Genomic DNA, 20,034 nt, shown 5'->3' with positions numbered 1-20,034 from the left:
TATAGGACCAAAGCAACTGTTGTCGCTCAGCGGTTCGGGTGTCATCTCCACGTCAGAAACATGACCCCAGATATATTATATCAACATTGTTTCGGCTGGATTCCGCCAATGAACATCGTCGCATTACCAAAATTACTTGAATTTTATATCTTTATTCTTGATTTAATTTCTAACCCGGTTTGGAGTTGTTGCAAAATACCGTCTGGGTCTCAATAATCAGATGGATCCGGGCAATTGTCATCATGATGAGGGAGAAATTAGGGTTAAGTTACGTACTGGATGTGAATGTAGACATGTAGCGGTAGGATCACGATTCAATGATGAGCATCCCCGCAAGCGGGACTTGTATATATATTCAAACGTGGCAATTTTATTCGCTTCTTGTTCGAGACGATCTGAACATAGATGCACTGAGTGTTATGAAGTATCGTGCTTTGATGATGAGAGATGAGCACATATGTGGTAAAAACTGAAAAACCGAGGATCAAGATACTCAAAGCTGTATTTTGGGTCTAAACGATATGCATAAATCTGATTACAAACATAAAAAGGAAGATAACAAAATGAATCACTATAATAATACACAATCAAATCCTCCATTGTGAAAATTACCTCCGCATTTCCAATTTAGCCTCCTTCTCGATACTAGCTTCATGAGACATCATGAAGTACTCAAAGCCAGCCCTTTTGATAACTCCAGTCCACTTAAGCAACGGGATGCGTGTAAGATCGTCTCGTCCACTCATCTGATTCTCAAGATGCGGCATCAGTTCGTCCACCGAGACGCTGACTTTGCCCGGGTAATGTGTAAAATTGATGCCGTTATTCGTGACATTGGCAACGGTCGACTCGCACAGCCAGCTTGCAACATTCGCGGCTGGAATCATGTCCATACGCCCAGCCCAGCCGCTTGCGTCGGGCATTGCCTTGGTAATTTCCACGAAGTGAGCGAACAAGTCTAGAAGCTCTTTGGGCGCAGCCTCATGTGTTGTCGCAGGACAGAATCGGTAGATGGAGGAAGGAATTCCGAGCGTTGCACCAGCGCGCTCGAGGATTCGCTCGCTAGCCCATTTCGTTGCTGAGTATCCATCCGTTCCGTCAAGAGGGGGCACGCTGTCGGCGGCTGAGACGGTGTCAATGTCATTGCCGCCAAACACGCTTGCAGTTGACATGAAATGAATTGGTACTTTGCCTGGAGCAGCCAGTTTGAGAAGCTCTTTGATAGGATGCACGTTGCTAGGCCGCAGAACGTTGTAATTGTCCCAGAAGGAGCGTGCGGCGCCCATATGAAGTATGACATCTACCTGGGTTGCAATATCGATAAAGTCCTCCGTACTGAGACCGAGTAGCGGTGCCGAAAGATTACCAGCGTGAAATCTCACCTTGGGAGATGTCAAGGTGAGTTTGGCGGGATCTCGAACTGCGACGCAGTGGATTGTCTCGACGTCGGATCTGGCTGCAAGCTGTGGCATGACGTGCTGAGCTAGGAAACCCGTCGCTCCTGTGACGACGACCGTCTTACCAGTTATTCTCTCTTTAGCTGTGGCGCGGGTTTTGGAAACCCCGTTGAGAAACGCAGGGATAATGGGAGGAGCAGTCTCGGCCTCCCAGTCGAGGGGAGCCACGCTCGCCGACTCGTCAATCTTGTGCGCCATTTCACTAAGCGTATTGGCACTAAGAAGATCAATCAGGGACAACGCAGTGTTGAACGTAATGCGAATCTGTGACTGAAGACGAATAATCAGGAGTGAGTTGCCGCCAACAAAGAAGAAGCTGGTTGAGGGACCAATCTCCAGTCCAAGATCTTTGATGCTTTTGCCAAGTACCTCGCGCCAGACACCGCGCAACTGTACCATTGTCTCTGTGAGTTCTATATCATCTTCTTGCACTGCCTGCGCCTTCTTGGGCAACGGCAACTCCTTGATCGCTTTCCGGTCGACTTTCGAGTGATTGGAAAGCGGGAACTTGTCCAAAGGAATGGCCACCACAGGGACCATATACTGCGGCACGTCCAAATTACTTAGCAGTCGCTCCAAGAAGGTCTCCTGGTCGGCGACACCATGGTTCGGCGCAAATACCACATGCGCGACCAAGAACTCGGGGTCGCCTTCCCTCAAGGTTACTACTGCCTCGTTGATTGCACCACCAGATGCTGCTATGATGTTAGTTTCAATGTCGCTAAGTTCAATGCGTAGACCGCGAATCTTGACTTGCGAGTCGCCTGCAATACGGCTATGGAACACCATGGCGCCGTCTTCGCGCAAGTGGGCAATATCMCCCGTCCGGTACATGCGTGTCCAGCCATTGGCGATATCCTCAGGCGTTGCGAAGGGATTCTGCACAAAATGCTTTTCTGTGAGCTCCAGATTTTTGAAATAACCCAGCGACACACCAGCGCCGCCAATACAAATTTCTCCAGGGGCTCCAATGGGCACCGGTCTCATTTCCTCGTCTACGATGTAGGTATCGTAGTTTGGCAGAGAATAACCGCACGGAATGCGTCCCATGCTCTCCAACTCTTGCTTCTCGCGGTATGCAATCTCCATCTTCGTAGATGAAATTGAAATCTCTGTAGGGCCGTATGAATTGTAGAAACGCAAGTCTGGAAGATCGAGTTTGGCGAATTCGTTGGTGACGGTGGTGGTCAAACTTTCACCACCACCAAAGGCGGAACGCCATTTTGACGCAAGCCGGAGCTGATCACCACCGTACTGCATCCAGAGCATATACTCGGAAGGTGTTGCCTTGGTATACGTAATTGACTGTTCATGCATGATCTTGGTGATTTCAAGAGGATTACCACGTGCGCTCCATGGGACGATATAGACGCTGCCGCCATTAGTGAGACCTGTGTATATCCTACAATGTAGATAATTAGTGATTGTATCTTTGATTGCAGAAATCCACTAATAAGTTCGGGATAAAGAGAGATTTTCGAGACTTACTGATCCGAAGAATGATTGAAAGTGAATGCACTCTGCTGCAGGGTTCGCTCGGCGCCTAATTTCCACATCTTTGTATAGCCCTCAATCTCGTTCCGGAGACCCGAGTGTTTGACCACAATACCCTTTGGTGTTCCTGTAGAGCCACTAGTATAGAGTATTGCAGCTGGAGAGTCTGGCTGTGCAGAGTTCGTAATAGGACCCGAAGCCTTGGAACTGACAGTAGTTACATCGATGACATGGGCGTCAACGACACCGAGCTGGGGAACATCGTGCACTGTAGTTGCATCTGCGAGGATCGCTGCTGGTTCACAGTTCTTTGCAACTGAAGCAAGACGAGGAAGAGGATTTCGGAGGTCTAGTGGTACATAGATAGCGCCCACACGCATGATGGCGAGCATGGAACAAACCCAATCCGAAGCTGCTTGTTGAAAGACAGGCACTCGAGAGCCAGTGCCTACCCCCTTGGTTATCAGCACCTCAGCAATCGCTTCGATACGATCTGTCATTTTTTTGTACGTGAGTTCATTGCCAAATCCATCCGTGAGGGCGACTTTATTTCCGTTATCCTGGGCAACTTGATCAATTCGATGGGGCAGTGTTGCTGGCCAGTCGGAGATCAGACGGGGACCACAGCCAACGTGGATGGCATTGTTGCGCTGCTTTTTGCCATAGAGAGGGGTATTCTTCAGAGTCAAAGACGGATCACTGGTCAGAATCTCGAGGAAATGAGTAAAGGTCTCAGAAAATAGAACCGTAGCCATCTTGTCATACAGACTCTTTTGTGCCCGGATCATGACAATCGTATCCACGGCGCTATCAGTCACATCTAGGGTAATGTCATATGCACTTTGTCCATGATTAACTGTCTTGATTTCGAACTCAGTATTGCCAAATGGATGCTTTGTCGGGAAGCCCTGGCGGTAGTCAAGAAAAGCCTGGAAGATTGGACTATACGATGAGGAACGAGCCACGTTCAACTCGGCCAAGAGAACATCAAACGGTACCCGAGAATTCTCAAGCGCCGCATAGTGGACGTTTCGAGCCTCAATCATCGCATCGGTAAATTGCTGATTCTCTTGACGTCGGAATCTCAGGGGAAGCAGATTGAGGAAGAACCCAATACTACCCTGCAGATTGGGCTCGGAGCGGCCCGCATCAGCAACGCCAATTGTCAAATCTGGTGCATCCATGAAGCTAAAGAGCATAGCTTTGAAGGCGGCCAGATAAAGATGGAATGGGGAAGCTCCATTGGCCTTTGAGAAAGACTTTACTTGCGCTAACAAGTCTGGCTCCAGTCGGAACTCTACTTGATGGGTATCGTATATCTTCATGGATTTTCTGGCACTGACACGAGACATTGGCAACAGTGGCAAAACCGTTGGCGGGTCATTGGTAGGGAACATCTGTCGCCAGTAATTGAGCTGCTCATCCATCGCTCCACTCTCCAAAGCCTTGCGCTGAGTCACAGAGAATTCTGGGTATTGCCGTGGAGGTGCTCCGAGGGATTCGCCGTTGTAAGCCTTTTGTAGGTCGGCAAGGAAGACTTGCCAGCTAATACCATCCATGATGATGTGATGGTAGTTCATGAGAAGGAAATGAACTGACGGTGAGAGGGTCAGGAGAACCAGTTTCAACAAATCACCGGTCTCCAAGTTAAGTTCGTAAGTTCTTATCTTTGCATACTCAGTCGCAACATCTTCTTCAGAATTGATTTTCTTAACCTCAAGGCGTAGCGGGGAACTAGGCATGATCTTCTGACTAGCTTCGCCTTCCGCAGTCTGATCTGCTACAAAACAGGTGCGTAGAGATTCGTGTCTTGAGCAAACGAGCCGTATGGCTCGAGTTAAATCATTTACACGAAGCTCACCCGTGATGCGGTAATATGTGGCGACATTGTGCGTGCTTTGGTCGGCGAGTAGATGTTGAAGGAACCAGTATCGAGATTGCGCGAGGGAAATGGGAACGCTCTTCAAGAACTTTTGTGGTCGACGTTCAGGAGGGAATGCGTCTGCTTTCGCATTAGCCTTCTGAGACTCTGCAACGGTAGGGACCTCATCGCCCGCTTCGGAACCTACAAATGACTGCGCTGTGGACGGCGTTGTGATAGTAGGAGACATAGATCCGGGAGTCGAGTTGGCTTTAGATGTGTTGGAGCTTGAACCCGAATCTAAAACCTGCTGCTGGGAAGGCACTTTCAGGTCCAACTTTGCAGCGGATTTCGGGACCTCAGCCTTTGATGCCCCGATGCCAGATAAGACTGCATCCGGTAGGAGTTCCAGTGCTTTTTGGCAAAGCTCTGTGGGTGAGGCTCCTCCAATAATCTTGAGCACCGGAATGTCAACCTTTAGTTCTTTCAAGAACCACGCTCGCACTTCAACCGCCACCAAGGAATCGATTCCAAGCTCGTTTAGTGGCGCATCACGGTCGATTGCTTGATCCCCAAGCTGTAATATGACACCTAATTTCTCCGAGAAACAATCTGAAAAGTTTTTAGCTTATGATTAGGAGCGTTGGACAATTTTCATCTTACCAATTATGACTTCCAAAGCTTCCTTCTTCGACTCTACTTGGGCGAGTTGCTGGCTCAAAGGAAGGGATGTCTTCTTTCGTTGATCCCCGGAGCTTGATTGACTGCTTGGTTTCTCAATGATGCAGTGCGAGAAGAGGGGATTGGTGAACCACGGCCCTTTTACATCCTCGTCTTCCCGGAAGTGACGAACGCCCATGGTTACAACTGCTTCAGGAAGTGTGTCTTTGTCCTCGGGTTGTGGGAAACCGGCTCGGATAGTTTCTGCGAATGCATTGCGTAGATCTGCTTCAGAAATGGGCTTGAGTCCCAGTCCGATTAATTGATCCCGGACAACTTGGGCCGCCGACTCGACATAACCTATACCAACGACACGGCCAATATCGAAAGTGGAGCCCGCAAGACCTCGCTTGCGTCTCTCCCTGGCCAAACCATTCAAGTAACCACATCCGGCAGCGTACAATGATTGACCCGCGTTTCCACAAACCATCGAAACTGAGGAGAACATGACAAAAAAGTCAAGGTCGTCTTCACTGAACGCAGTTTCGAGGTTGATCGCACCGTCGACCTTGGGTCCAATAATCTGTTGCATCTTGTCTGCTGACATTCTTGCAAAGAGCGAATCGTGGAGGACCATGGCTCCGTGCGCCACACCAGCGATTGGGGGGCAGGTATCCCTAATGATTTTAACGGCACTCTCTACACTATCAATGTCCGTAACATCCATTGGGAGTACTTTGACTGTTGCACCTGATTCTTTGAAGGAATCAATCCATCTTGGATCAATATCAGGACGCCTACTCGTCAAAACAACGCAGCCCGCGCCGTTAGAGACCATCCACTCAGCAAGCGATTGTCCAATTGCACCGCTCAATCCGATAAGTGCATAGGTCTTGTCTTTAGAGAAGAAGCCTGAGACATCAAGGGGACGCACTTTTGTCTTCACCAGCCCGTCCGAAGGCCAGCGAACCGCACTAGTTGCATAGTACTGTGTCGATGGCTCCTCGACCTGGCTAAGTTCAACGACCAAACTTTGAAATTCCTTCTCCGTAGCTGAATTGGTAATTGCCTTTGTGACGGCGCCCTCAAGATGACCAACCAAGGTTGATTCATTGTAAGAAACAGGCAGCGATGACTCGGGGTGGAATAGAGTGGATGCATCAATTTTCTTGCAACCAGCAGGCAGGTCCTGAGCAATACGAGCTCCAAGGTGTCCTCCAGATTGACCAGAAGAAGACGTAGCCGTCAAGTCAAGATAGTGTGAAGGCTTTGCAACGCGAAGTGCTTTGCGTAAGAAATGGCGAGGTGTACGTTCACCGATCTTGATCCAGGTTGGACCTTGCAGACTGCTAACTTTTTCTGCGGAGTCATATGTGATGCTGAGACGGACATTTTGGTTTGCAATTCGTCGAGACAATGCCTCTACCAGGAATCTATCTTCCTTAGAACAGTGCAGCAGTAAATGATTACCCGAAGACAAGTTGTTAGTTAAACTTTCCGCCAGCAATTCGCTTGCGACAAGAATTAGGAGTTTCTCTGATGACATGCTACTAAATTCGGGAACAGTCGTTTGCACAACTGGAGATTGCTTGTTAGTATTGGTGGTTGAAAGGAGCACAGTTGTACTCTCTGTGGATCCGTGCTCCCTGCCAATAGCAATGAACAACGTAGTGCTCAAGTCAACCTTGATTGCCATTGCACTCGAAGTCTCAACTTTGATAGAGCTTTCATGTTCGTCTAGAGATGCTATGTTGACTAGAGACGCCGGGGTTGTGTCGCTTGATGGCAAGAACGAAACTTTGTCACTGTCCTCGATCTTTTGTTTTGTGACTAATCGTCTGCTAGAATTCAATCTAGCATTTAGATTGTTATTGGCAACGATTCGTGGAATTTTCAGCTTTCCATCTTCTATGAAAGACTCGCGTTCTTTGGACCACAAAAGCGGCTGGGGTTCTTGCTCCCACTCTTCAAGAGCATACAGCTGCAGCAGATGCTCTGCGATAGATTTCGAGATGTTATCCTGCTGTATGTCTGAGATATCGAGGTTGTTCAAGCTAACATGCGGCGCCTCTGTGCGCAAAGCGCGGCAGAAAGCAATACTTGCCATGTGATATGGCTCSTTTGCTAAGGCACCTTGGGTGATCCATAATATGTTCTTCGCCAATTCAGACATACGTTTAACACCCTCCATGTTGTCTTCGGTTATATCTTTGAAAATCGGCGAGTCAAGGTCCACCAGGTTGATGAATGTGCTCATCGGATTCAGACTGAACGCATCTTCCTCAGTTGGCAAGCTGTCAAGAAGGGTGATCTCACCACAAAAACGTTGTAGATGATCTTGTAATTCTTCGGCCACTCGCGCAGTCTCTAGCGTACCGTTTCCAAGGATAACAAGCGACTCAATATAGATAGGGGCCGAAGTGGCCGGCGCAGACAATGGCCGGCGCAAAAATTGCACTCGGTCGTCGACTGCTTGAGAAACGACGACCGAAGCCGGCCAGGTAATAGGACTAACATCAGTATTGATTGTGTCGATGCCGGAGAAACCTGTTTTGCGCAGTATCGAGTGCCAACCGCCACGGGAGATGGTTGGTGACAATTTCCTACCATCGTCCACACCGAGCCACCAACCGGGAAGTACACCGAAGATCATGTTGGTGCGAATGACCTCAATGGGCATGGTCAGTTCCAAGATCAAGAGATACCCACCAGGCTTCAAGAGTTGTCGAGTGTGTTCTAATGTCGTTTGCAGTGAACGAGTTGCATGCAAACAATTGGAAGCGATCACGATATCGTATGAATTGGGTTCGTAACCCTGAGATTTCGGCAGTTTCTCCACATCGAAGGTCTTGAATTCCATCTTGTCGCTGTAAGCTTCGAACATCTTTTCTGCAAGCCCAAAGAAACCGACACTCAAGTCGGTGTACGTGTAAGATGAAAAGGCACCCTCAATGGTGTCAAGGACTGCCTTGGTGGCTCCACCAGTACCAGCACCGATTTCGAGAATTTTTGCGTGTGGATAGCGATGGATGATTTGCTTCATCATATTGGCCAAGAATTCATTGGCCACTTCCGCTCCTAAACTCTTCTTGTAGTGCTGCTCGAGCATGTCGTCTTTGATCATGTGCTCTAAGATGGTCGTTTCGCCGCGGACAGAGGCGGGCAGATTGTCACCCACAGCACGAATTATCTTGACGTTGCCATCTTTCTCGTACGGACTGACCAATTTCTCGATGAATTCGGGAGTATCCTTTGACCATTCTCGCTTGATATGTGGGTTTTTACCCTTGGCAACATTGAGGAGAACTACATTAAAGGCAAGCATCAGCACCATGGTGAAAGATTCCGAAGGAAACATGGCTAAGCAGTTAAATAGTGTAGGAACAATGCAGAGAGACTTACTATGCTTGACCCAGTTGCGAAGGTGCAGGAAGTGCGCCGGGCCGTTCTTCCAATCTTCATCAGTGAGTTCGGAGGCCCATTTCGAAATATAGAAATAACAGAGCCTTTCGCAAATAAGACTCAGATCAAGTTCGTAGGAGGAAGGCTGTTGGCCATCTGAGGCAATAGCACCATCTGCCACGGCTGGAGCAAACTTTGTATGAGTGAACATGACGCGATCGTCTGATTCTGCAGCCGGAGCCAAAGGCTTGATCACCAAATCTTCGACCTGGACCATGCTATGTTGGCCATCCTCACTCAATAGTTCGATGAACCCAGAGAAAGCTTCTGAGTCCTCGAGGACAGAGTAAACAGGTACGCGGGAACCATTAGGGAGTGGTAAAGCACACGTTGCTGCATTAACCCTAATGGTTCCAATTACCGTTGGGACGTGCAGAGACCAAAGTCGCTCATCCTATCAAATATGTCAGAACAGGGATTACTCTTAATAAAATCAAATAGGTGGAGATAAATTTTCAAGACGGCATCGTTTAAGAACTCTCATGATGCATGAGATATTCTAAAATCGCCAGAAAATGTTCGGAGAAAGGCACAATGAGTGTTACCTACCGTTGGAGATGTGTACGCGAGTATCGAGGCTTGGAACGCAACATCGAGGGTACTGGGATGAATAAGGTATCTAGAAGGCTCAGAATCAGCATAAGCGTAAGTGTCAATCAGACCACTGGAGTGGCCAAGTCGACGTTTGGTAGATGTCAACGCTCTAAATGGACCTGTATAGCCATATCCAAGCTTGGAAAGGAATTCATAGAATTCATCGCTGTCAACTGCGCGCAGGTTGTAGTCTTCCAGGGGTGTAGAAGATATTGCGTCAACATCTGGTTCTCCGAAAATTATCTTGACGGTACCTGTAGCATTGATCGCCATTTCTTGTTTCGATCCGGTGCTGGTGACGGCTAGTGCGTAACAGGAGAAGTCAGCAGTTGCTGTTTGATCCTGGTGATACTGAATCTTCGTCAAAGTGACAAGAGTTTCAACACTAGCATTGTCTGCATCATCAATAACAGTCGCTCTGGGGATGGACAAATTATAAAGCTCATATGTCTTGACACTTCTATCAGCCGCAAGAATCTTGGACGACTCGATTGCCATAGCGACATATCCGGCGGCAGGGAAAATCATTTGCCCTTGGATTTGATGCCCGCTTAGCCATGGCATCTCTGACACTTTGAGTATGTTCGACCATCGCATATCTTGTGGGGTAGACTCGGGTGATAGACTTCCTAGAATTTCGTGGTTTGGCTCCGCTCGAGAACGAATCTTTCTAGATCGACGTGATTCACTCCAATACGATTTGCTATGATTCCATTGATAAAGTGGTAGTCCTGTGACCAACTTTGGCTGGGTATATTTTGAGTCTTTTGAACCTGTCACGGCTTTTTCGTACGACTGGAAATCGACACCGCCGGCGCCCAGTTGCGTCCACACAAAGCCAAGACCGTCCGCAAATGCCTCGATGTCGTTTTGGCCACGGCTCAGAACACCAGTGTAAGTGAATGGGGTAGAACGGTCATCGTTGACATTCTGTGCCACGGGGCCCTTGAGTGCCGGGTGTGGACCAACTTCGAGACCGAGATGCATTTGGTCATCAGAAGCGAATGCATTCTGCACAGCCTCAGAAAACAAGACTGACTTTGTCATATTGTCCCTCCAGTACTCATCTTGGAGTTCATCGACTGCAGTCATCGGCTTGTCACTCCCAGTCACGCTAGAGAACCAAGAGCAAGTGCTAGTGCGATCCTTTATGACTCGGACACCACAAGCTTTCATAGCCGCGACATACCGGTCACCACATGGAAGCATATGGTGGGAGTGATAGGCGGTGTCTACTTGAAGTAGTCTTGCAAATTTCTTTTCCTCGTCAAAGACCCGCTTAGCATGAGCGATCGCATCAGCATCTCCTGACAGAGTCACACTTGCTGGAGAATTGTGGGCAGCGACAGCAAGACGACCTTTGAACCTCCTTAGGTTGATGAGCTCATGAGCATCCTCCCAAGAAGTTCCTACCGCAAGCATGGCACCCTTCTGACCACTCCCACCATCTGCCATATATGCGTATAATCCCCTGTAGTAGGCAACACGAATAGCGTCTCCAGCTGAAAGGAAGCCTGCCGCATACTAGGAAAACGAAAAGTCAGCATTGTCACGTCAGGATATTGCATGGGATTTGAGCTTCTCTTGAGATAATAATGCTAGTGAAAAAAAGAGGTATACATACAGCAGCACCAATTTCGCCTGATGAATGCCCTACTACGGTGGTGAAATTGATTCCAGCAGTACGTAGGAGATCTACTAGAACAACCTGAATTGCGGTACAAAGAGGCTGTGATAACGCGGCCTCAGCAATGCGTGAAGTTTCTTTTCCAGCAAGTATTTGTTCTGTGAGGTTCCATTTGGGCTGATCATCTGCGGGCAAAGACGCCAACGACTTCTCAAGGTCCCGAAGTCTGTTGCGCACGAACTCAGAGGAGCGAATCAATTGCGCTCCCATGGATGCCCATTGAGCTCCTTGGCCTTTGATTTTGAAGTCAGTCTTTATTTGTTCAGGAATTCCATAATCCTAGCCATAAAGGTGAAGAGAGAAATGAACAACATTTTACATACCGGTGAAGACGCCAAGTATGTGAGGAGCACCATTGGTCTGTCTGGAACTTGCACGAACTCCCAGAGCAGTGCCCGGTTTTGTCTGAAGTGTTTCAAGTTTGGCATCAATTTTCGATGCCAACTGTTCGATTGTAAGTGCAGAGAAAGCTATCTTAAGTGGAAAGTGACTCCTTCGTGCTTGCAATGTCCATGCAAGATCGTGTGGGCTGATGTCACTGTGAGTTTTCAGATGGTCGGAGTAGGCTTGCAATTGTGCTACCAAAGAGTTCTCAGACATTGCTGAAAACACGAATGGTGTGAACGTTGTGGCATCGGAAGAAGTGGGCGTTTCTGCGCCACTAGATCCGGTGTACTGTTCTAAGATTGCGTGCGCGTTACTACCACCAAATCCTATTTAAGATCAAAGATATTAACAACCTGCATCCTCTTTCGAGGCTGGTAGGAACACAGCGGCAAATCGGGGTAACGTACCAAAACTATTGACACTAACACGTCGAGGCACGCCTTCAGGGACTGCTGGCCAGGGAGTCAATTCTGTCGGTACTTGTAGACTCTTGTAGTAGGGCTCAAGCTTTGGGTTCAGGTTCTTGAAGAGGAGATTTGGTGCGATGTATCCCTTCTGAATGCTAGCTGAGCCTTTGAGAAGACCAGCAAGACCCGCGGCACCCTCAAGATGACCTACAATACACAGAGTGGTCAGTAACAGGATAATATAAAATTGTCTAAAGATGAATATCGAGAGTCTTAGGCGATATCAGATCTCGAGACCTGCGCAATGGTGCAGCTCGGGAACATCAGAAGTAAAGATGATCACTCACCAATTACTGTCTTAATGGAACCCACATACAACGGAGTTTCGTATGCGGAAATATGACGACCGAACGACTCGTAAATAGCGGCAGCTTCTCTTGGGTCGCCTGCTTGAGTTCCAGTGCCTATATATCTCGATATTAGCATTCCCAGGAAAAAGAAAAGGGGATCCAAAGCTCAGCGGGAAGAAATATCACTCACCGTGGGCCTCGAAATATTGAGGTCTATCACGGGGATTGTTGACGGGATCCAGGCCAGCTTTCTTATAAGTTGTATGTATCAATGCAGACTGCGCTTCTGAACTTGGCATTGTGAGACCAGGGGTTCGGCCGTCTTGGTTAGTTCCTGTCTCGCGAATGATACTCTCAATGTAATCTCCGTCTGCGATCGCATCGCTAAGTTTCTTCATAATAATAGCAGCCGTACCCTCACCACTGTTACAGACCATAGTCAGTATCTTTCAATTAAATTCAAGAGTAGTCTTCGCTCATCTTAAAGGTTTCGAAACGTCGAAAAGACTTTGGAAAATGCACATACCGAGCGTACCCATCAGCATCTTTGTCCCACATACGTGACCGACCTGTTGGTGAAAGCATCTGCAGCTTACTTTCCGCAATAAACTGTTCTGGGTTAAGGATCACTTGAGTACCGCATGCCACGGCAACACGCGATTCTCCTGAACGTAAGGCCGTCACTCCCTGGTGTACGGCAATTAAACTAGAAGAGCATGCTGTATCAATCGTCATACTAGGTCCCCTCCAGTCAAACACATATGAAATACGGTTGGATATGATGGCCCGATTAGAACCCGTGGCGAAATATTGTGGCATGGTGTCAAAGTCCCTAACACCTTGATCCATCCAATCGACACTCATTGTACCAGTATAAACGGCAGTATCAGAACCTCGAAGTCCTTCGATCGTATGMCCGCCACTCTCCATGGCTTGAAGAAGATCAGCCACATTTCGTGTCCGTTCACGAACTAAACTTACCTTCATAGACCGTTTCCAGGAGTAACCGCTGTTGCGGATCGATCGAGTCTGCTTCCTTTGAATGAATATTGAAAAATGAAGCATCAAACACACGGATGTCTTCTTCTAGCAGGTATGCATGTTGTACATTGGTGGTTCCATGATGGGCACCGTTAGGGTGATAGAACCCTTTTCCGAACCGATCTGCGGGGATCTCGAAGCCAAGATCACGAGGCTGTGAAAGTAGTGTCCATAGTTTGGAAGGAGAGCTTGCGGATCCAGGAAAGCGACAAGCGCTTCCTACGATTGCAATAGGCTCTGCTCTTACGCTGGGGTGAGCCATTTCGAAGCGGTTGTTGAAAGTAACGTGAGGTAGTTAGGGCAGCTAAAATTCGAATGATAGACAGCTGGAAACTTTCAACGGCTGATGCTTCTGTTATACTGAGCTACATTACGATTGTGCTAGCTATATGTCTATTTGCTATCTATTCCACAATCTAATTTTGTCACCGTAGCTCCACACAATAGCTCAGATACAAATTATGCTATGTTAACTCCGCCGATCGGTCCGTTGAGCTAACGTCGCCGGCTCATCGGCGACTAGAACACCAAATCAAATCTTCTGGAACGACATTAGCGTTTTCGGAGGGTTTCTACACAAGGTGAAAAAGATTTCGGGAACCGGACTGACATATGTTTTGTGGGTCTTTGTAGTCTTAGTAAGTTCTATTCAAACCCTTTTAATTATAGTGCTGCCCACACTTTACAGCCCCGTGGTTGATAGTGAGTTGTGTACCTCTTATTCGATTTTGTTATCTTGTAAAGGTTTATTGCAAACGATTACCAATATGTCTGGGAAGGCTGTCCAGTTTCCACTCATTGATATCAGCGGATACATCAATCCGTCTTCACCTGAAGAAAGGGCCCAAGTCGTTGCACAGATTCGAGATGCATTCAAGACCTATGGTTTTTTCCAGTGCACAGGTCATGGCGTGCCCGTGAGCCTACAACGTGAAATGTTTAAGAGCCTAGAGCGGTTCTACAATCTGCCCAAGGAAGAGAAAATGGAGATTTCTGTTCACAAAAGTCCTTGCCGCCGAGGATACGAAGCTTCCGGTGTCCACAGCCGAGACGGTAAGGCTATACCGGACGCAAAAGAGGTAACTCAAAGGATGCCTGTTGATGGTCGTGTAAGCCATAGCTAATCAACAAATATGAAGTCATACTATTTCTGCGAGGATGACCCCAAGGTCGAGATGGGCGGTATTTACGGCCCCAACCAGTGGCCCTCCCTTCCTGAAGACGAGTTCCGCAAGCCAATCTGGGAGTATTACAGAAAGACATCTGCTATGGGAAAGTTGCTCTGGGAGATTCTCATTGAAGGCCTTGATCGTTCCCCAAGCACAATGGAGCGCTTTTCCAAACGCCCCTTGATAGGTATGAACTTGCTCCGCTATCCGGCTCCAGCAGATACTTTGGAGGGACAGTTTGGTCTCGGCGCGCATAACGACTGGGGCGGTATCACTGTGTTGCTCCAGGAGCCTGGCAAAGAGGCTCTCGAAATCTGGCTCGACGATGAGAAGGAATGGGTTAGTGTTCCTGCCGTGGAAGACAGATTTGTTATCAACTGTGGGGATATGCTTTCCGGATGGTCTGGAAATGTGTACAAGGCCGTACATCACCGAGTGGTCAACAAAGCTCCAGTGGAGAGATACTCGGCCGTTACGGCCTGGCATGGCGACATTTTTGCCACCAATCCGTTTGAGGAAGCTGGCACAAGCAAGGAGACTGTTGGTCACCTCTTTGTCAAGCGTTTCCAGAAGCAGATGAAGCCTAGCAAGCAACTCTTGGCAGCTATTGGAGTCGAGGCCTAGAAGAGTACTTATGTATTTGACTTTTCGATGAATATACATTTGTATCTACGGATTGTGGCTAGCCGAATGGTTATATTGTTTGCTCAAAATTTCTACGTTCTTGTAAATTAAGGAATTCAGTCTCTCATAATAAGAATGAATTAAGGTTGTTTAAGATATTCTCGATCGTGATACTTATAATATTATAAAAGAGGAAGGTTCTTAGATTATATGCAGATAGCTAGATTATAGTTGTTAAAATTGCAATGTGGAGAGAATTCAATTACATAATATCTTCAGATCCAAGATTTTATATCTGCCAAGTACAGGTCTTTAGCTGTTATCTCTGACATTTCCCGGCCTTTCCACTACTTCGCTGGTTGTATGATGTTCCTTATAATATATCTTCACAAATACGATCTCAAACCGGGCTTGAGGGACCAATCATCGTGCTTTTAACCCTAAGAGCTGTAATTGTGAAGCTATACTTTATTCCCGCGAGCCGAGGTGGATAGTATGCCGCCCGGATCATTATTGATGGCTCATATTGGCAGCTAGTTGGCGCCGACGGACGATTCTTGCCCAATCAAGCTTGACGCTGTTTCTAGACAATGCTTAATAGCAGTAATTGAACGGCTTTCAGCCCGATGTTGACCGGGTCCCATGACGGGCACCGAGATACTATAGCTTCATGGGGTACATGTGAAAGCTCCAGCTTACTCGGTATTCGGCGCTAAGAATAGCTATGAGGGAGAATCATAACGTTTATAGTTTTAAACGTCGAGAGAAGATCTCGCCTAAAATGTGTTAACACATTGCCATCGTTGTTCCAATATTTGCAGTTCAACAACGAAAAGACAAAACGACATTTCAACATGGGCATACGATTATTAGCAGAGCCTCCGATTCCAGAGCGCCGCAAGGCCATTATCTGCGAAGATGTTGGAAAGCTGACCATACAAAATGACCGCCCAATGCCTGTACTGAAACCCGACACCGTAATTGTGAAAGTACATGCCGTCGGTCTCAATCCTCACGACATCAAGGGGCTAGATTACAGCGCGGCGCCGGGAACTGTACATGGGGGAGACTTTTGCGGCACCATTGTCGCATTAGGGGAGAAAGCAGCTGCGGAAGCGCGATTTGTAGTGGGTGATCGTGTCGCAGGGCTTGTTMAGGGAGAGAACAAGCTAGCGCCAGAGAAGGGCTCCTTTGCGGACTATATCGAGGCGACACCACACACCATGGTGAAGGTCCCAGAAGATATGAGCGACGAAGACGCTTCTACCCTAGGTGTCGGAATTGCAACTGCAACTTTTGGCCTCTATAACGAGCTAAAAATCCCAGGAGGTTTTGAGCGACTTCTCAGCGGCGGCGGCAATCTCAACGAGGAAGATCGCGAATTCGTTCTGGTGGCCGGTGGCAGTACAGCTACAGGAACCCGTACTTTACAACTGCTTAAGATGTAAGCCTGTTTTCCTACATAACCTTTGGCTTGCCATTCGCTAATGATTGTATGTCTTCTTTTCAGTGCTGGATTCCGCCCAATCGCGACCAGCTCTCCCGCTAATTTCGACCTATGTCTTCGATATGGTGCAGAGAAGGTATTTGATTATCGTAGCCCGACATGCGCAGCCGATATTCGTGCGTACACAGGCAATGAGTTAGAGTACGCCTTTGATTGTATTGCAGAAGCAGAAACTACACAGTTGTGCTACGGTGCCATGGGCCGCGCTGGAGGTCGCTACGTTACCGTGGAACCCTTCCGTGATACTGTGGTCAAGGTCCGAAGCTTGACTATTCAGCCTTCTTGGTTCATGGCGACGCAGATCTTTGGGGAAGATATTGCTATGGATGGTGTGTATGGTCGCAAAGCTAATCTCGACGATCGAGAGTTTGGTACTGAGGCGTTCCTGGTATTCCAGTCTCTTTTAAATCGCGGACTTGTTCATGCGCATCCTGTAAAGTCAATGCCTGGGGGTTGGGAGGGTGTTATGAAAGGTGTTACGAGCATGCGCAGCTCGCCACCTTCTGGCTATAAGTTGGCTTACAAGGTATGAAAAGATACGCTTTAATAATAAATGGACGTAACAACTTGTCTATACATCTTCCAAACTATGTACGCAGAAGCGCATGTCTCTAACATCCTTCCAAGGCTGAGGATGCACATAAAAATCCACGTAATAGAGCTTTTCTTAATATACATCTAGACGTGTGGTAATTACACAAAATTTATCTGTATAACGATAGATCAAATAATGTTAAACAATGCTTGCGGTGATAAAGTATGACATTGAACACTACTCCAGCTATACAGGCGGTACCATACAGAAACACAATTTCTCCACGAGCTTCCAATGTACGTACGCCGATCTTCAATTCGGACAGTTTGTGATCAACGAGGCTGATGTCCAACAGATTGGAATCCCATTACGGTCTAGTTCATCCTGCATAACATTTTCATAAAGAGTGTCAAAATGCCAAACTGCACAATGCCCCCCGGCTCCACCAGCCGGCCGCCGGATGCGGGCCGAGTCCGGGACCCGAATTTTCTTGCGTGTGTATCTGTATGAATGGCCATGAAATAAATCTTACATGGTAGGAACGACCTTCCCTAGCGAGTATATACTATAGCAAGAATTATTATATGTGATTAATAAGTAATATATGTTCAAGGAAGCCAAAAATTGACTGATAGTAAGAAATCTGCCTATTTTTATAATCAGTATCTAAATTTTCAGAGGGCGAAGTCCTAAGATCGCTACTATCAAGAAGGTGATCCCGCCTTTAACGCCACGACGCAGCGTTCCGTTGTAAGAACTTTAAACACGCAAAGTAAAGTTAAACAAATAAGCTCCCGACGCCTCCCGAAGCCATTAAACTTTAGCATGTGACCTGTGCACTCCGATGCAACTCCCACTGTGATCCCAGCTCTGGAAGGGAGCCCGAAGACCCTAAGATCCCTGAAACCGACCCCCCAATCCCCTCGGGAGAGCCGAAAGACAAGATATCATGTATCCTCTCCCGAGCTTGGGCCCGTGACAGATGCTACGTACATCGTATAGGTTGAAGAAAATGATCACAAGCTTTGCACCGCCGTAGTCAGTCATAGACCACGAAAGGAAAATCTGTCAACTGTCATATGTCTAATTTATCTAATATATAACTGCGTCACTACGTCTATTAAGACTCGTAATCATCGCCCCTCCAGCTCCTTCCCTCCTTTTCTTCACCTTCTCCACAAGCGTTTTTAAACGGCTGTCTCTGTCATGATAACAATTATCTTTGTCTAACCCCGCCTTCGTCGAAATAAAGAACACCTTTTGTATTATTTTGAATACCAGGCGAATCACTTCCAGGATGACCTGCGACTGGAAGCGCTCCTGATCCTTGAAGCCTATGCCCAGGCCGCCAAAGTCAAATTCGTGGAAACCAGCTTCCAAAATATCCGAAGAGATAGACCCTGGAGTATTGGCAGCTTCAGCAAGGAAGTTGGCGCAGCCGACTTCTAGGATCTCCACGAGTTGGTACAATATAATACCAAAGAGAGATATGCATTTGGTGTTGGGAAACTCAAACTGCCCGTTGACAAGAGGATCAAGTCTCTCAGTCACCCGTTTGACAATACCAAGTATAAGATCTAGGACTTTGAGCTTGTCGGCTTGATATTTTTCTAAGCTGGATATGATTTGAGAGCAGACAATAATGCACTGACTATTACGCCCGCTGTCCGGAACCATTGTCTGTGGTGGAGTAATGGTAGGAGGACTTTGTAGTGGAAACTGCTTGTTGTGATGTGTACGGGAACGGGGTGAAAGCGATCGTTCGTGATAGCCAGACTCAATATCAGAGGCGTTCAAGCTATTTGTGGTATTTGTGGTATTTGAAAAACGAGGAAGGGGTGTTATTTGGGGATAACCTTGACTGATTGGTGAAAGCTGCTGCCGCGGTTGCTGCTGATGAGATAGCTCCTGCTGCGTATCCTGTAGAGTGCCCAATATGTCTGCCGCATATCTCTCATCAAACCCATAGTTATCATTMAAGCCACTATCCAATACAGAAGACCAGCCAAGAAGGGCATCACCAAATAGCCCTGTATCTTCTCCGCCAGGTGGCTGGGAACCGGGGGTGCTCGAAAAGGGATAATCAAGATCGATGGTTTCGCCGCCAGTACTTAAGTCCTCGGACGAGCGGGGTGAAAGACGTGGGTGCGGCCTTGCATTGGCGATCTCTCCCAAGACTGAATCTGTGATGTTACCCATCATTCTCGCATCTGTGGGGCTTCCCATCGTTCTAGGATCTGCGATCTCTGCCAGCGCTCTTGCGTCTGCATTTTCAGGTTTTCTTCTCCTTCGCATGCCTGGAACTCGACCGACTCTCGACTCGGAGTAGACGCACTCAATGCCTAGATTGTCGCATCGACTGCAACCAGTCTTTTCACCGCTGCATTTGACCTGATCTGTATTTTAGTGACTGAAATATTTTGTAGTGAGTTCAACAAAAATAACCTTTGTTGTGTGGCATTGGTTACACGCCGCTCGTAGCTTGATTGGTTTCGTTTTGATCATTGCATGTGTGATCTTAGCTGAGACCTCCGTCACACGTTAGCAAAAGGATGTGGATGCCCAAGAAATTGAAGAGTCAATCCGGGAACTTTTGAGTTTCAGTTGATATATAATTTCTTCTCACTCAATGATTGACCCATGTATAGGATTGCTCGCGTTCTCAAATACTTATCGATCTCGGAAAGATAAGAGAGATGCTCTTCATAGCACCCTCATCTAGGAAGTGGGGGCAGTACATCATTTTCTGGTTAACGCTGCCGCCGAGTTGAGGTTGGCGCCAGCCCCCAAATAATTTCC

At 47.5% G+C, this 20,034-nt stretch overlaps 4 protein-coding genes across 4 annotated transcripts; 2 read left to right on the top strand and 2 right to left on the bottom strand.

Annotated features, from left to right (window-relative positions):
• Positions 1 to 608: 608 nt before the first annotated feature.
• On the bottom strand, positions 609 to 13,662 carry BHQ10_002333 (uncharacterized protein; the record flags this gene model as incomplete). The annotated part of the gene is made up of 16 exons (XM_040874468.1): positions 609 to 2,859; positions 2,946 to 4,731; positions 4,813 to 5,424; positions 5,476 to 8,832; positions 8,875 to 9,328; positions 9,484 to 10,198; positions 10,271 to 10,642; positions 10,718 to 11,052; positions 11,153 to 11,448; positions 11,539 to 11,928; positions 12,010 to 12,216; positions 12,357 to 12,473; positions 12,550 to 12,782; positions 12,886 to 13,024; positions 13,097 to 13,291; positions 13,341 to 13,662. 16 exons carry the CDS (start codon positions 13,660 to 13,662, stop codon positions 609 to 611), a joined length of 11,781 nt encoding a protein of 3,926 aa, XP_040730838.1.
• Positions 13,663 to 14,167: 505 nt separating this feature from the next.
• Positions 14,168 to 15,193, top strand: BHQ10_002332 (uncharacterized protein; the record flags this gene model as incomplete). Its single annotated transcript, XM_040874467.1, has 2 exons — positions 14,168 to 14,479; positions 14,540 to 15,193. The coding sequence occupies 2 exons, from the start codon at positions 14,168 to 14,170 to the stop codon at positions 15,191 to 15,193; spliced, it is 966 nt and encodes a 321-aa protein (XP_040730837.1).
• An 854-nt stretch (positions 15,194 to 16,047) lies between these two features.
• BHQ10_002331 (uncharacterized protein) lies at positions 16,048 to 17,232 on the top strand (the record flags this gene model as incomplete). The annotated part of the gene is made up of 2 exons (XM_040874466.1): positions 16,048 to 16,637; positions 16,704 to 17,232. 2 exons carry the CDS (start codon positions 16,048 to 16,050, stop codon positions 17,230 to 17,232), a joined length of 1,119 nt encoding a protein of 372 aa, XP_040730836.1.
• A 1,095-nt stretch (positions 17,233 to 18,327) lies between these two features.
• Positions 18,328 to 19,461, bottom strand: BHQ10_002330 (uncharacterized protein; the record flags this gene model as incomplete). The annotated part of the gene is made up of 1 exon (XM_040874465.1): positions 18,328 to 19,461. One exon carries the CDS (start codon positions 19,459 to 19,461, stop codon positions 18,328 to 18,330), a length of 1,134 nt encoding a protein of 377 aa, XP_040730835.1.
• Between the last annotated feature and the right edge of the window lie 573 nt (positions 19,462 to 20,034).

The sequence above is a fragment of the Talaromyces amestolkiae genome (genome assembly GCF_001896365.1).
Source record: "Talaromyces amestolkiae strain CIB chromosome Unknown scaffold3.1, whole genome shotgun sequence".
Classification (NCBI taxonomy): Eukaryota; Fungi; Ascomycota; class Eurotiomycetes; order Eurotiales; family Trichocomaceae; genus Talaromyces; species Talaromyces amestolkiae.
This window is presented reverse-complemented; position numbering and strand designations above follow the sequence as displayed.